At 38.2% G+C, this 14501-nt stretch overlaps 4 protein-coding genes across 7 annotated transcripts; 3 read left to right on the top strand and 1 right to left on the bottom strand.

The window, feature by feature from the left end:
• Positions 1-220: 220 nt before the first annotated feature.
• LOC103329392 (uncharacterized) lies at positions 221-1230 on the top strand. The gene is made up of 2 exons (XM_008231855.3): positions 221-665; positions 854-1230. Exons 1-2 carry the CDS (start codon positions 342-344, stop codon positions 1034-1036), a joined length of 507 nt encoding a protein of 168 aa, XP_008230077.2. The 5' UTR covers positions 221-341; the 3' UTR covers positions 1037-1230.
• A 183-nt stretch (positions 1231-1413) lies between these two features.
• LOC103329446 (uncharacterized) lies at positions 1414-2501 on the top strand. Its single transcript, XM_008231921.3, has 2 exons — positions 1414-1812; positions 2158-2501. The coding sequence occupies exons 1-2, from the start codon at positions 1489-1491 to the stop codon at positions 2353-2355; spliced, it is 522 nt and encodes a 173-aa protein (XP_008230143.2). The 5' UTR covers positions 1414-1488; the 3' UTR covers positions 2356-2501.
• Positions 2502-4424: 1923 nt separating this feature from the next.
• On the top strand, positions 4425-6161 carry LOC103329393 (uncharacterized). The gene is made up of 2 exons (XM_008231856.2): positions 4425-4864; positions 5725-6161. The coding sequence occupies exons 1-2, from the start codon at positions 4541-4543 to the stop codon at positions 5902-5904; spliced, it is 504 nt and encodes a 167-aa protein (XP_008230078.1). The 5' UTR covers positions 4425-4540; the 3' UTR covers positions 5905-6161.
• A 2075-nt stretch (positions 6162-8236) lies between these two features.
• HDG2 (homeodomain GLABROUS 2) lies at positions 8237-14105 on the bottom strand. 4 transcript variants are annotated; one of them, XM_089050658.1, is made up of 13 exons: positions 13738-14105; positions 13048-13613; positions 12220-12506; positions 11983-12100; positions 11619-11807; positions 11019-11462; positions 10806-10907; positions 10475-10678; positions 10170-10344; positions 9691-9962; positions 9131-9226; positions 8631-9012; positions 8237-8528 (listed from the first exon to the last, which is right to left on the bottom strand). In XM_089050658.1, exons 3-12 carry the CDS (start codon positions 12441-12443, stop codon positions 8662-8664), a joined length of 2175 nt encoding a protein of 724 aa, XP_088906784.1. In that variant the 5' UTR covers positions 12444-12506; positions 13048-13613; positions 13738-14105; the 3' UTR covers positions 8237-8528; positions 8631-8661. The 4 variants fall into 4 exon arrangements, with proteins under 4 accessions (XP_088906784.1, XP_088906785.1, XP_088906782.1 ...); XM_089050659.1 differs by having other exon boundaries at positions 9137-9226; XM_089050656.1 differs by having other exon boundaries at positions 12220-12434.
• Positions 14106-14501: the final 396 nt, after the last annotated feature.

The raw sequence follows: 14501 nt of genomic DNA, 5'->3' as shown, positions 1-14501 counted from the left end.
GATCGAAATTATTTCCTAAACTTGAGTTCGTTGGCATGAAATTGACGCTACTCATCTTTAATTTTTCTTTTTCCATTTCGTTAATTTTGGAATATGAGAATGTTTTTGCCAAGTACATTCCATAACCAAACATTTCGAATGTCCCAAACATGTCGCCTAATAAGAGTTGATGTCTGTGCGTGCGAGTGAGTCAAAACGTCCCCATATAAATTTCACCCAATGTTGATATTCAACGTCCCAAGATCCTCATTTTGCTACCATTCTCATTTCTCCCTGGCTAGCTATTTTCCATTCCTCGCAAACATAGCTAGGCCAAACCTCCAAACTTCACCAACAAAAAAATGGGTGTTCTTGTCAAGCTCATTGATGCATTGCTCTTCCTCTTGCTCCTGGCGATTGCTTTCGAAAAGCCATTGATCGAAGCACAAGCATGTCTCCCCGGCGACCTCTACCCCAACATTCTGGTGGACCTCCGGAACTGGTATGCCCGCGAGTCGGGCGACTATCTCATGACGGAGATGCCCGATTTCTATGTCGGGATCATGTGGGTTGAGCTTGTTTTTCAATGGCCTCTCGTGTTCATCAACCTTTATGGAATCTTGACTGGCAAACCTTGGTTCAACATCACGTGCTTGAGCTATGGCATCTCTCTTTTTACTTCTATGGTAATTCTTAAATCCTTTTTGATAGACGTGAGACTCATATTAGAGAAATGATATACAAAATAGTGGTTAGTTAAGATAATATATGTAACGGTTTCTCGACATGTTGTATACAATAAATCAAGATTCGTGTCAATTAATTAATCTCGCACTAATTGTTATTGTTTCTCTCCATTGTCTTGAATTTTCAGGTGCCTATATTTGCAGAATTGACGGGGTCAGGAAGGGCACCTGATAAGCTCTTGACTGTGTACTTTTCTTTCTTGAGTTTAGGTGTTTTGGCCATACTGCGTGGGCTGCTACCAACCTCATCAACCAAGTCTTCTGCAACCATTGGCAAGAGACCTGCTTCCGGTAGGAAGAAGAAAGTTTAAATTTTTACTCTGCAACTCAAAAGTTCTGTGATCTTGATGATCCATCTCATTGTGAGATCAACATTGTGATTGCTATTTGCCTAGCTTGTGTCTAGTTCAGAAGATTCATATAATTGTATGGTGGAAACATATCTGGAGAACAAAATGTTCTGATTTTTGTAGAATGGTATGTTTGCCAAGAACAATTTATGAGATGCATTATTAGAGAAGAGTTTGACTATATTATATATGTGTCAAATTGTCCAACAATAATACAAAATTTGTTGAAATTAACATGCATGATAGTGATGGATTATTAAACAAAGACCAACCTGTACAAACACGTATTTAAATATGGCAGTAGACTTCAGCCAACTAGCCTCCCAACATCTCCAAGATCCAGTTTTGCAATATCACACAGAGAAACAGAGCAAAACAGAGCAAAAACAGAGCCTCAAAAGGTCAAAACAAAAATGTGTGCTTTTGTGAAGACAATCGACGCCATACTCTTTGTGATGTTTGCCATAACGGCAGTGAACGCGGTGCTGATAGACTTCCAGTTGTGTCTGCCAGCTAGCTTCTTCCCAAGCTCGCTGGCGGAGCTCAAAAACTGGTACGTACGTGAGTTCGACGATTATCTTGGCAAAGAGAAGCCTCATTTCTTCGTTGGCCTCATCTGGGTTGAGCTCGTATTCCAGTGGCCTCTTCTGGTCGCCAACTTGTATGGGATTTGGGCTGCTAAACCCTGGTACAACACCACCTGCTTGGCCTATGGCGCCTCTTTCTTCACCACCATGGTAAACCTGTGTTTTTTTTTTCTAATGGTAAAAAGTCACATTTGATTCCTATAGTTTAATTTGGGCAATTTGATCTATGTAGTTTAATTTTGGAATTTTCATCCGAATTTGACAGAATTTATAACATGTCCTTGAATTTGAAGGAATTTAAAACTCTAATGATAAAATTGACAGAATTGAAATTATAAGAACCAAAGTGGTAAAACTGAAAATTACACTTGATCAAAGATGACTTTTTCGCCTTTCTTCTTTTTTTATGATATGTCAAATTAGTTGAGATTTTAATCAAATTGATTTTGATTAATGTTACATATTTTCTGGCTTATGGCTTAGTAAAAATTGCAGGGCGCTATATTAGCAGAGCTCATAGGGTCAGGCGAGGCATCTAATAAAATGTTAAAGTTGTACTACCCTGCTATGGGGTTTGCTCTCCTGGCCATCCTGCGGGGGCTGCTCCCTCCTCCGTCCGCCACCACTTCTTCAACCAGTGGCGGAGGAACAACCAAAAGGGTGGGCCCACCAAAGAATAAGAAGATGATTTAGAACTCAAATCTTTCATCAATTTTCCTTTTGTCATTTCTTTTTCCCTTGAGGGAGACACATTCCTCCTGCTTCTTGTTCAACCTTAGTGAACTTGTAACATTGTGTGAAAGGTTTTAAACGTTGATGGATTTATATGAAACGTTTTTTTATTGAGAGTAGCATAAGTATTGATGAAACTCTTGTCATGAATCATTGGAAGGTTTTGGGAATTGGATTCATCATCATTGTATGACAATTGCAAAGGAATAATTTACTTAGAAAAGACGACAATCGTTGATTGAAAAGAAAAAAATAATAATAATAAGAATATGTTTTGAAAAAAAAAAAATCAAAGTAAGAACTTAAGCAACAGTAATACAAATAGAGCTCCTCTATTGCTAAAAAGTGGCCTCATTAAAAACCTTGCCATAAAAACCCCCAGCGGAGGAAATCCGGTCAAGTAAAAAGAGTACCACAACATGACATTACATAAAAAAAATATCCCCATGTCTATCTTTTTCAACATAAGAATATTGAGGTACAGGTGAAGGAGATTATCATCGATGGCAGTAACACAACTAAAATCTTCTAACTCAGACCCCCAAAAAAAAAAAAAAAAAAAATCCTAAAATCTTCCAAGTAAACCGACAAAAAAAAGAAGAAACAACCAGTAGTTTTTTTTAAAGTCTTTTTTTTTTTTTTTTTTTTTTTTTTTTTTTCTGTTTCCGTGAAGATGCAAAACAAAAGAAAAAAAAAGACACACAAAAAAGAAAGAAAGAAAGAAAAAAAAAAAAAAAAAAGGCTCATCCTCTTGTATTCTGTCATGAAGACAGAAGTAGCTCAAATTTCGTTCCAGCAGTCGATCAAATCAGTCTTCCTTAGAATGTTTACGCCCATACTCAGCAACACTTGAAAGCCTTTGGCTTCCACTCTGTCTTCATGGCCGGGGCTGCTCGTCTTCCACTTAAACCACCATTAGAAGCATTATACACAACCGACCCACCATCAAACTCAACAGCATCATCATCGCCATATACGTTCTTTACTAGCAGGCTTTCCATGAATTCCTTCTCCTCCAAGGAAACTTGAGTTTGCGGGTTTGTCGTTGAGCCTGCAGAAACCGGAAGCCACCTTTGCCACTCATTACGTCGTCGTATCATGTGGCCATGCACTTCTACACGAGTTGAGCGCTGCATCAGAACATCAAGGATAAATGGCATGTTTGTGCACATTCTCTTGAGCTTGTTAAATTCAGCAACGTTGGATATCGGAACCCATCCTTTGTTATCCATCAGCGATCTCAAGAAATAATCCTTGCAAAGATTTTCATCACTGAAATAGTATTCCACTTGTTGAACAATTTTGTTCCTCAAAGTCTGCATGTTAAACTGCGGAAGACCTTGATCGAACACGAATGGTACCGGAGGAGGACCATAACAAAACCCAACACCATGATGCACAGGAATGTTGTTAAACCCTAATTGGTGATACTGAGGAGATTGCCAACTCCAATGGCCACCACCAGAAAAATTACTTGCCTCATAATATTGCGGTTGGTAAAATACTGGGTGATGCAGAGAAGCTTGAACAGGAACATGAGGCAGATGATGTAGCGGCGGTGGTTGATGGCAGTGAGGCGAGAGGGGTGAAAAAGGCTTCGCATCAGCAGAAAGCTTTGTGGCAGCGTAGGGCTTCATTGGCCTGCTTTTTGAGGTTTTTTTGAAGCTTCACAACAAGAGCAGAGAGGATGGCAAAGTTGAACGCATAGTTTGGGGTTCTTATAGGTTTAGTCTTTTGCCTAATTCTTATGGGAAATCTGCTTCTATTTCCTATTAGGATTCGTTCTTAACTTTCTTTTTCACAGTTTTTTTGACCTTTCCACCCCGCAACTTTGATTTCCTTTTTTTTTTTTTTGACCGAAAATTTCCTGTTCAAGTCAGGAGAAGATTTGACTGCACAAAACGACTCGAGTCCCCAAAAAAATGACAACAACAACAACAAAACGACTAGGCGTCTGCAAAGCAACCTAACATATTAAGAAACGACACGTCGTTCAGATTAGGAAATTTGACTTAAGATCACATTTTGCATACGTCTCCTTCCTCGCACACAAGGTTTCACAGAGCAAACGGAAAGCTCCATTGAAGCACATACAGAAACATCGTAAAGTAGGAAGCAAAAATATATATAACCTCAAGAATTCAAAATGGGTGCTTTGGTGAAGCTTGTTGACGCCACACTCTTCGTCTTCTTCGTCGTAATTGCGCTTGCAGCGCCCTTAATCGACGCGCAGACATGCCTGCCTCAGAGCCTCTTCCCAAGCGTGTTGGTTGAGCTCAAGAGCTGGTACGCGCGCCAATATGGCGATTATCTCGTGGCCCAGAAGCCCCATTTCTTTGTTGGGATCGTTTGGCTCGAGCTGCTCTTTCAGTGGCCTCTTTCAATTGCCAACCTGTACGGAATTTTGGCTGCCAAGTCTTGGTTCAACACCACCTGCTTGATCTATGGCGTTTCTGTGTTCACCTCCATGGTAAAGTTTGCTTCTTTCTTTTAATACATTGTTAACTTATAATCAATTTGTTGTTTTTGTTTGGTTTTATAACTTGGGTTTGTTAGATCTCTTTTCTTTTTCTCGTTTTCAATTGGGCTAATTTCTTATTTTCTTGTTATATATCTTCCCAAACCAGTAAATTTTATAGGATTTTGGATAGGTTAATTGTAGTATCAAATAAGAGGGTGGTTTAATAAGTCAAGCTGTTGGTTTTAGAGTGATTAAATTCATACATCTAAAAGTAAAAAGAAGCAAATGAAGTGAATAAGTGGGTGGTTGAAGGAGACACATTCGTCCTGATGCTTGTTTCAAATCCTGCAATGAGACTTTGTTACTTAAAAATTACAAATTGCCTGACAGAATTAGCCAGCTAAGAGAATTCTGAAAATATGTTACTTGGTTTATCTGTTAGAATCAATGAAATTCTACCAAACTGAATAATAGCTTGTTACTCCGATGATGGCATTTGGCCAATCTGGTTGTATAGTTGGAAACCCCCGCAACTCATCCAGTATGTTATCAGATTTTATCTGGTAAACGCTCATTTTAAGCTTGCATTGGATAAGAAACGAAACACTGCCGCAGTTGTGCAGGTGAGCAATATCTTAAGGCCACATGAATATTGTTGAACTGTTAATAATAACCCCTAAACACTGCCTAACTATGAACTAATGGTGTTGAGAATTGTAATTGGGTTATGGGAGGTGGAGTTCTTCTGGTTTCTGCACCACATACAAAGTCTGTAATATTAAAATTCTGTTTCTTATTGGATTGTCTACACCTTTCTTCGTACTTTTTTTTTTCTTTCTTAACGCTTGTTTGTTTTGTGAAAATTTCAGGTTATTATATTATCAGAACTGGTTCAGTCCGGCAAGGCTTCTGATAAGCTGTTGTATATGTACTTCCCTTTTCTGGGGTTAGGTGTTTTGGCCATACTGCGTGGGCTGCTGCCACCATCCAGCACAACTAGTTCGAGGATTGGCAAGAGACCTACATTGGGTAGGAAAAAGAAGGCTTGAGATACAACTGACTGACTGACTGAGATTTTGTAAGTGTGTGTTATATTTGTCACTTTATGACATCAAGTCCACAATGTATCGGTGAAACTCTTCTAATGGATGATTGGAAGGTTTTGACAATTGTGTTTCAGTTTAGTGCATGCTTGATGTTCACCTCTTTAGTGATTGTATGTGAATACTCTGGTGAGTTTCTCCCTTCATCTCTTACTTCAACAAAGAGGTCAGAGTGTTTATTAGACATTGCTGGTTTTACCTTCTGTTGGGAATATCTCTGTTCTGCGCATATTTTTGTTTGAGCTGGCTGCTTGCTGCTGCTGCTCTCTTGTTAGTAATTTATCAAATTTTGGGGGTGAGGTAAAATAGAGATATAACATATAACTATCTCTTAATGACGTCTTAAATCTCGTATCCAGATTGATTTCATACTTGTATACCAAGGAGGATTAACTTAGGAACTCTTTGTCAGTAGTGGACGTGCCCTGCTGCTGTGATTATGAAGGAGCTTTATGTAAGAGTTTTCTTGGTGACCTGAAGTATCCATGTCTTGAAGGGGACCTGTTTTTAACATGCTTGTTAAAAGCAGGTGAAAAGTTCATGTCCAACATGGTTAAAAGTTTTCAATTTGAATGACTTTCACTTTTACTTGCAAGATAGCAAGTGCAGAAAGGACATCATTTGATGAGAATATTAATTGCAACCACATCTCCAAGGACTCACTGCCATGAAGCAAAGAAAAGCACAGATGGATGGCATTATGTATTGCTGTACCAGAACCCAGCAGCTTGCTTTCCTGTCTGTGGATCTATGGCATATATTAATACCTTATGAAATCTCGATATGCAATCAGAACCAAAAAAAATGAAGAGTGGTTGGGTGGGAACTCCATCTTTCCCATTTATTCCAACTTCTACTTTTCTACTCTTTTCATTTGCATGCACCAACTAGGAGAGCACAATTAGTAGAAACTCATTGAGCGTTTCAGAAAGATTCGCATTTCCAGTTGTCATGGGTTCTCAAAGTGCTCACCCCAAAACAGCCTTTTTATGACTTTGGGATAATTTTAGCTCGACAAGACATGTACCAGCCAATTTGCTAGCAATCTGTGAGATCCCTTGACAGCAATTTTATTTTACTTTATTATGTTATATAATTGATTTTTGGGAGACTTTGGAAAAATACAAAAGAGAGAGAAATTTTGTAAAATAAGCAAAAGTAGACAAAATTACCCTTATTTAATTTTGGATTTCTAAGAAATCCTTTACATTTGCATGTCTTTGATTTGAAAGTTAAGAGGTTTTTCTGTCTTTTTTCAAAAAAACTTTGGCTTTTTCTAAAAGTGAAATTTTTTTTTTGGCTAAAACCTAAATTTACTTTGATTTTTTAAGGGCAATGATTTTCCCACTCCTATTTTATCTATTTACACTCCTTTTTTAGTTATTAAAAAGGAGTGTAAGTGGATAAAATAGGAGAAAAAGGAGTGGGAAATCACCACTCTTTTTTAATTGTTTGAAAGTAAAAAAGTTAATTACTTTTTTGTCCATGCTAAAAGTGGGCTCCACCTTGTCACATCACCAAAAGTATTGAATAAATAATCCATGTGTATGAAATTACAACATTCCTGTCGCATCATCAATTTTAATAGATTTTTGGATGGAGTTGACGATGTAGGGCAACGTGGAATATCAAACCTTAATTAAGGGGGCAAAATTGGTCACTTTACCTTTCAATGGGCAAAGTAAGGTTTTACTATAATTTCGGGGGCACAACCGTAAACTAACCTTAATTATCTAGATAAATTTTCTAGAATGCTTGACCTAAAATAAATAAATAAAATCAAGAATGCTGGCATAACAATCATTGGGATAAAATTTGTTGACTTTTGATTTCCTCCCCCGACAATGAAAGGACCAAGATTGATTCTATGCGTATTGCAACATATGTTAGCCAGCAAAGGGAAAAAAAACGTCTTGACGTTGTTGGTTTGTTTTAATCAACCCCTTGTATTACCAGTACAAAAATAAAAGATAATTTTGTTATCTTTGAATGATAATTTTTTTTATCTTTGAATGGGAGTTGTTATTGACACCCAAGAAAATCTTCGGCTCTACTTGAACATGAAAATATAAGAGAAAGATAATTTTTTTCCGAATGCCAATAACAACTCTATTGAATTCGTAATGCATAGCTCAAACTAAAAGTAACTTCATAACAAAATCAGCAAATGTCTAAATTCAATAAAGACACAACAGTTTGAAAGAAAATTACCTAAGCAAAAGCCTTTTTTTTTTAAAAAAAAAAAATTCCCAAAAAGAAATTCTTAAACGATCAGACATAGAAAAGCAATATCCATTGCAAAACCCTAATCCTGAATCCAAGGTTGAAGAAAACTGAAAGGAAAGTTCAAATATCCTAAAAATAAGGTCTTAAGCGCTTAATTTGCCTTTAACATCGTTCGAGGAAGTCAAATCCCGAACCCCTAATCTCTTAATTAAGTTACAAATTAAGGATCATGTAAGGTGCGCTCTTGACTTCTCTCTCTCCTCCTGTGTATAAGCCCAAATCCCTTACCACCATCTGTGTCTCTGTGTTCTCTCCTTTCACCTTCCTTCCTTCACCTCAAAACACTGCCAAAAAAAAAAATAATAAATAATTATTAAACAGACCAACTAAGAATTGGTTGTTACATGTGTAACAAATGTAATATATGTGACATGTAATTACTTTACCTAAAAATTAACTAAAGTTATGTCATGAAATTCATGCAGTGTCGCAAGACAATGCAGCTTTGATCCTCTCCACAGTGCAAGCAATCAGATTGTTAACTGTTGCCACCGATCCAAGAGAGAGCTTGGCGGTGGGGACAGAATCAACCAGAATCTGAAAGGCAACAGTGAGAAGGGAACCACCAGAGCCAGAATCTCCCATGCCTCCTCCATCTGGAAGGATGGCAAAGCCAGAAGGAAGAAGAGCAACATAGTCAGGGTCACTCCCATTTAGTACCACATTCATGGCAACAATGTCCACTGGAGCATAAATCACAAAAGAAGCTGTTTGGTCTGTGCAGCTCTCTTGCAGTATCAGCATGTTGCTCTGGCTTGAATTCGCACTCTACAAAATTGAGTTCATTTTTAAAAGGGCAAGGTTAATAATTTATCAATTGTGATTAAGAGCAGAATATGGATTAATTAAGAAAATTAAAATAATTATAACAATAAGATCAAGCTACATTTACTCGAAGTAGAGACACGCAGTTTCCAGTGTCGCGACCATTAGCAATGTGTGCCATTTCTTGAACAATTCCACCATTGGAAAGAATGTCCCACTGCAACCACAAGTGATCATGAAGCACAAGTAATTAGTCGAACCAATTTCTATATGTATTTCTTGAATAATTTTAGAATACTAAACTTCCATCTTGGTTTTTCTCGGATTGACCGAAAAGAAAACAAGACCACACATTTTTCTTTTTCTGAAAAAAACATGTTTCCATATTAGGAGTGATGTGAAAATCATACACATTTTCCATTTTCAGAAACATTACTTGAAATGTGCATGTGATTTCCATATATGCTAATGCTTGTCCATTAATGGTAAAACTTTGTATGCATATGCCATTTAAAGAATGAAACCAACCGTATCCTGGCATCCATATATATCGCTAGCTTTTATTGGAAAGTTGTTTTTGTATTTAAGAAGTTATAGTTCTGGTTCATGTACTAGGTTTGGTACATTATTCTGAGATCTGATACATCATCCTAAGAATCGAAGGATAATTAACTCACATACCTCATTACGAGAGTTCTCATCACGGAGGAATTCAAATACCCTTTTGGGAGGAACTGGAAGCCAGAAAGATGTGGCGGCGCTGAGCACAATACCGGGAGGCCTGCCAGGGTCATCCACACTCTTTCGGGTCATCACCCGAACATCATCAGCCCCGGTCCCAGACAGCGTTGTCCATGTGTGAGTGGTTGATGCGCTTACTCCAGCACAGAAGCTTATGACCATCCTTTCAGCCAATTTTAACATGCTTTTTCTGCCTTCTTGATTTGTAATCACTAATTAATCATGCATTTGAAAAAAATAAGGCTTAATTAATGAATCCACGTGCATGCACGGCACGCTATATTAGACACATGCAATCTTTTAAGAGGACGTCTCATGTTAGACAATACTACAACGTAGAAGAATAGCCCAACACAAAATTTTCTCACCATATATACAGAAGAAAAAAAATTGGTTACACTGAATTATATTGTTCTTACCACCAACATCACCAGTAGGGATGTTTGATGCCAGTGCACTGGCAAGGCGTTCACATTGACGATCCAAGGTAGCAACCCATCGTTTCGCCCCAAATGCGTTGCCGGAGTTAACCAGCTGCTTGTACAGATTGTGAACACCACGTTCATCCACATCGACATGCTCAACCCATGTAACCTAAAGCACCAAAAGTTTTAAAATTAAATGACAAATAATGTAATGAGTTAAATTACATGATGCAAGTCAAATATGAATTAGGATTGGTATATAAATATAAATATATATATATAATTATTAATTACATTACCTTTGAGTATCCATTTGGCATTTCTTGGATGAGACATCCAGAGGGCCTTCTTTGGCATGACCTTGGTGCAGGATTAGGGCGCAGAGTGTCCAAGGAGACATCAACCACAGCCCAAGTGCCATCAACATGCTGTTTGCAGTACCTCACATAATAACTCTCACGAGTTGGAACAAGTGGTGAGGGTACTTGAAATTCTGCCGTCATCTACCAAATCACAAATAATATATTCAATCCAAACATATAATTAACCACGACAAGATAATGTTATTAAAAATATTTAATGACAAGGGAGAAGATAATAGAATTGTGAAAGTAGATATATATATTATACCACTTGCAAGGCTCCATTGTAATTTCCAGCCACTCCAGTTGACAGCACTTCCAGAGTCATAGCTCTCGACACAATCCCAGAAAACACAGTCGACCACTGATTCTGAACAAGATAAGAAGTAAAACAAAAAATGATTAGGGTTTATGTTATTCCTCTATTTAAAGACATAATTAATATTTATTCAATGTTGATGACACAAGTAAATAAGCTTACCACATCCATGAGAATCTCAACAAGGTTGATGTGGTTCATGATAACAACAGCGCTCTCGCGCGAAGCTTCGCATTTGAAATGATTGCTTGGTTTTGGAGCAACACGAGGGAATGTTCTGATGTACTCATCTTCATTGAACACGGTGGTGTTGCCATCAAGGCTGGTCATCCACAAGGGTTCACCCATTTGAGCCATTCTGATTAGCTCTTCCATGGCTGCCACTGCAATCTCGATTATCAGTGGTTTGTCTGCCTCATTAGGTCCACTGATAGATCTCAGAAGGTCTCCACCTCCATACATCTCTCCTGCCATGCCCGGCTGACCCCCGAAGCTCCCAACCCCAAGATCAAGTGGACTGCGAGAAGGAACAGGTGAAGACAGAAGAGGGTAATTCCCAACTGGTTTGCCTACATACTTCGCAGCTATTGCTGATATACGGTCAATCTGCACAGTAAAGGAAATAAATTAACAGTCTGGCGACATCTAAGGTGCCACGTATCTGATAAGAGAATGCTACCCTTCTTCGTAATGACATAATAGGTAAAATATCCGTGAATAATAAATGTCATCGATATTATCTAAATTCTTTAATGTCTATACCTCTTCTCGTAATCGAGCATTTTCGAGTCTCAGATGGTGTTCGTCAAATGACATCTCTCCGATAGCTGTCGGGCCACCGCAATTGGGGCAAGAGGCACTGCCTAGGGCTTCTCTGTACCTCATGTTATCGGCACGAAGCTTTTCGTTTTCGTTACGAAGTTGTGTGTTCTCATGACGCTCGTGCTGAGTCTGTCAAAAAACATTAAAGATCAAACAAAAAAAAGTTAAGCAACTAATAAATTTAAGAAAGAAAAATAAATAAAACAAAGTTGTGTATATTCCAAAACCCATTTTAATTAAGAACATGTGTATATTCCAAAACCCATTTTAATTAAGAACATGTCATGAACAAAACATTATATACCTTCATTTGGGTGCGCTTATTTTGAAACCAAAATTTCACTTGTAATGGTTCCAAACCTAATTCCCGGCTCAGTTCCTTCCTCTGCTTGTCATCTGGGTGGGGACACTCCTTGAAGAAACTAAAACCCCCAAAAAAAACAGGACATTAATTCATAGTTTTTTTTTTCTTTCTAAAGGACCATTATGAACTCATTAACAAGAGCTTGTTTAGGGAGATGTGAGCTTAAATACTACTCACGCTTCCATTTCTTGGATCTGATGCTGAGTGTGGCGGTGGTAACGCTTCTTTTTTGGGCGAGGATCTTGGTCGTCACCAGAACCGCCCTCCGGGTTGTCGCTGCCGGATTTGGTAGCGCTGTCGAAGTCATCCTCTCGGATTCGGGCAATGTCGCTCTCGGATGTGTTTGGGGCCATGTCCAGCGGGTGCAGATGGCCAGCTTCCATCAAGTTTGGCTGGAACATATCCAGAGAGCTTTAAGATTTTGATTTTGATCCCAAGGCTTAGCAAGCTTATGGTTTCTCAATCTAAAAAAAACAAGAAAGAAGAACGCATACACATACATTTATATATGGACATGGACATCTCAAAATGTACCACTCAAAAATGTACGAGAAAATGTATATGGAGCTAGCCCATGAGTTGGTCCATATTAAAATACTATTTGAAAGAAAGAAAAAAAATTGTACAAGAAAAACGCGTTGAACTTAGATCTCTGTGCCTCTGTGTGTGTAGAGAAAAGCATTACGACTTTTTTCTAATACCGAGACAGATTTTGCCACAAAAAGAAAATTTTGGACCACCTGAGGTCAAACCCGAGAACCACGATTAAATTAAAATGTTAAATTAAGTACCGTTTAGAGAGATGAAGAGGGAGAAGAAATTAAAATTAGGAAAATGGATCTGAAATCTAATTGAAATATTTTCTTGGTTCAGAAATAACTTGTTTTGGATAAAATAGCGAAATAATTGGGAAAATTTAGATCTAAATTAGCCTTGAAAAGCAAAGAATTGGATATATAAATTAATATTCCAATTAGACAACAAACTCAAATTAAGCACACTGACCTGACCAAGAGTGAGTCCTGAAGATGATCCAAAGCCGCTAATATTCCCATTGCTACCAATCATCGACGGCATATTTCGTGCCGGAATCATAAGCCCGGCCGGCATAATTCAAACCCTGGAAAATGCCCAAATATAAACCTGAATTTGCAAAATTTTTAGAGGTTATAATTTCTCACACACCAATGCAGGGGGTGTTCTATTTGAGCTTGTTTTAGGTTCTGTGAGGCTGATCTGGACAAGGGGCTAATGCGAACTTTTCATGTGAAAAACAAAGAGACAAGGAGCTGACAAAATGGGGTTTTGTCTTCGCACACTCTCACACTTACTCTTCAGCCATATCTATCTGGTTTTTGTTTTGTTTTGTACGTAGGTGAAGAAATAGAGAGAACGAATATGAAGAAATTAAGATAAGGGTTGACGATTGTTATACGGCTTTTGACGGACCAAAAATCAGTCTAAATCCAAATGAAAAAACACACATAACGCCCACGAATATCTCGGAGTATTCAACAGTAACACCCAAGTTTCCTTATGTGCTTGTCGTAACCTAGCTGCACTAACACAAACTGCCAAATAAAATTTTGAAAAAATTGTTAGATACGTTACAAATATTTGAGAACACAGAAGGGTTATCGGACAAATTAAAAGACATGAGAGTACATGCAAAATCTGAGCTGGAAAAATATGTACCAGTGTATGTATATGATGTTGGGTGCGCTTGATCAAAAGCCCTAGAAAGAGAGGCTTTAGATCCGGATTTGGGCTGAACTTGGTGCCGGGAAACCACTGTTTGGTGACACAGAAAGTGGTTTTCCGGCGTACGGGTTTGGTGTATTAGAGGTTTGTATTTGGTATGTAGTACTAATAGGTTTTGGAAGTTGAAGCTGAAGAAGAGGAAGGAGAAGAAGATGAAGATGAAGAGAAGTGATTCAGGAAAGGGAGAAGGCCAAGGAAGGGGAAAGGGGGGCAGAGGGAGAAAAGTATGGCAGCGAGGAGTAATTGCAGAGCGTATTGAGAGGGTGCAATTGCATTTAATGGTGGGAGAGAAAGGTGTAATTGCTATGAGAGAGAACGAGAGAGATAGAGAGAGAGAGAGAGAGAGATAGAGATGTAGAGAGAGAGATATAGAGAGAGCATTTTGGGGTGTGTTTAATTTTCCTCTAGGAGAGGAGATGGTGCAATGGATGACGGCTACCAAACTCTAATTTTTTTTTCCCAACCTATTTGCTGCCTAGTATTTGAATTTTTACTACCCATTAATTTCTGCAACTTTATAGTATTGGAATCTTTTTCAACCCTACTTATTTTTCCTATGGATAAAATCATATTCCCCATGGTGAAGAAGGGAATACAATTTTACTGGTATGAAATATAAGTTGTTGGTGCTCTTGGTTTTTGGTTTTTGCATGCTGTGAACTACTCAATAACGCTTGGTTTCCCATGTATTGAATCAT

The sequence above is a fragment of the Prunus mume genome, linkage group LG4 (assembly GCF_029339155.1).
Source record: "Prunus mume cultivar Tortuosa linkage group LG4, ASM2933915v1, whole genome shotgun sequence".
NCBI classification, from domain to species: domain Eukaryota; kingdom Viridiplantae; phylum Streptophyta; class Magnoliopsida; order Rosales; family Rosaceae; genus Prunus; species Prunus mume.
This window is presented reverse-complemented; position numbering and strand designations above follow the sequence as displayed.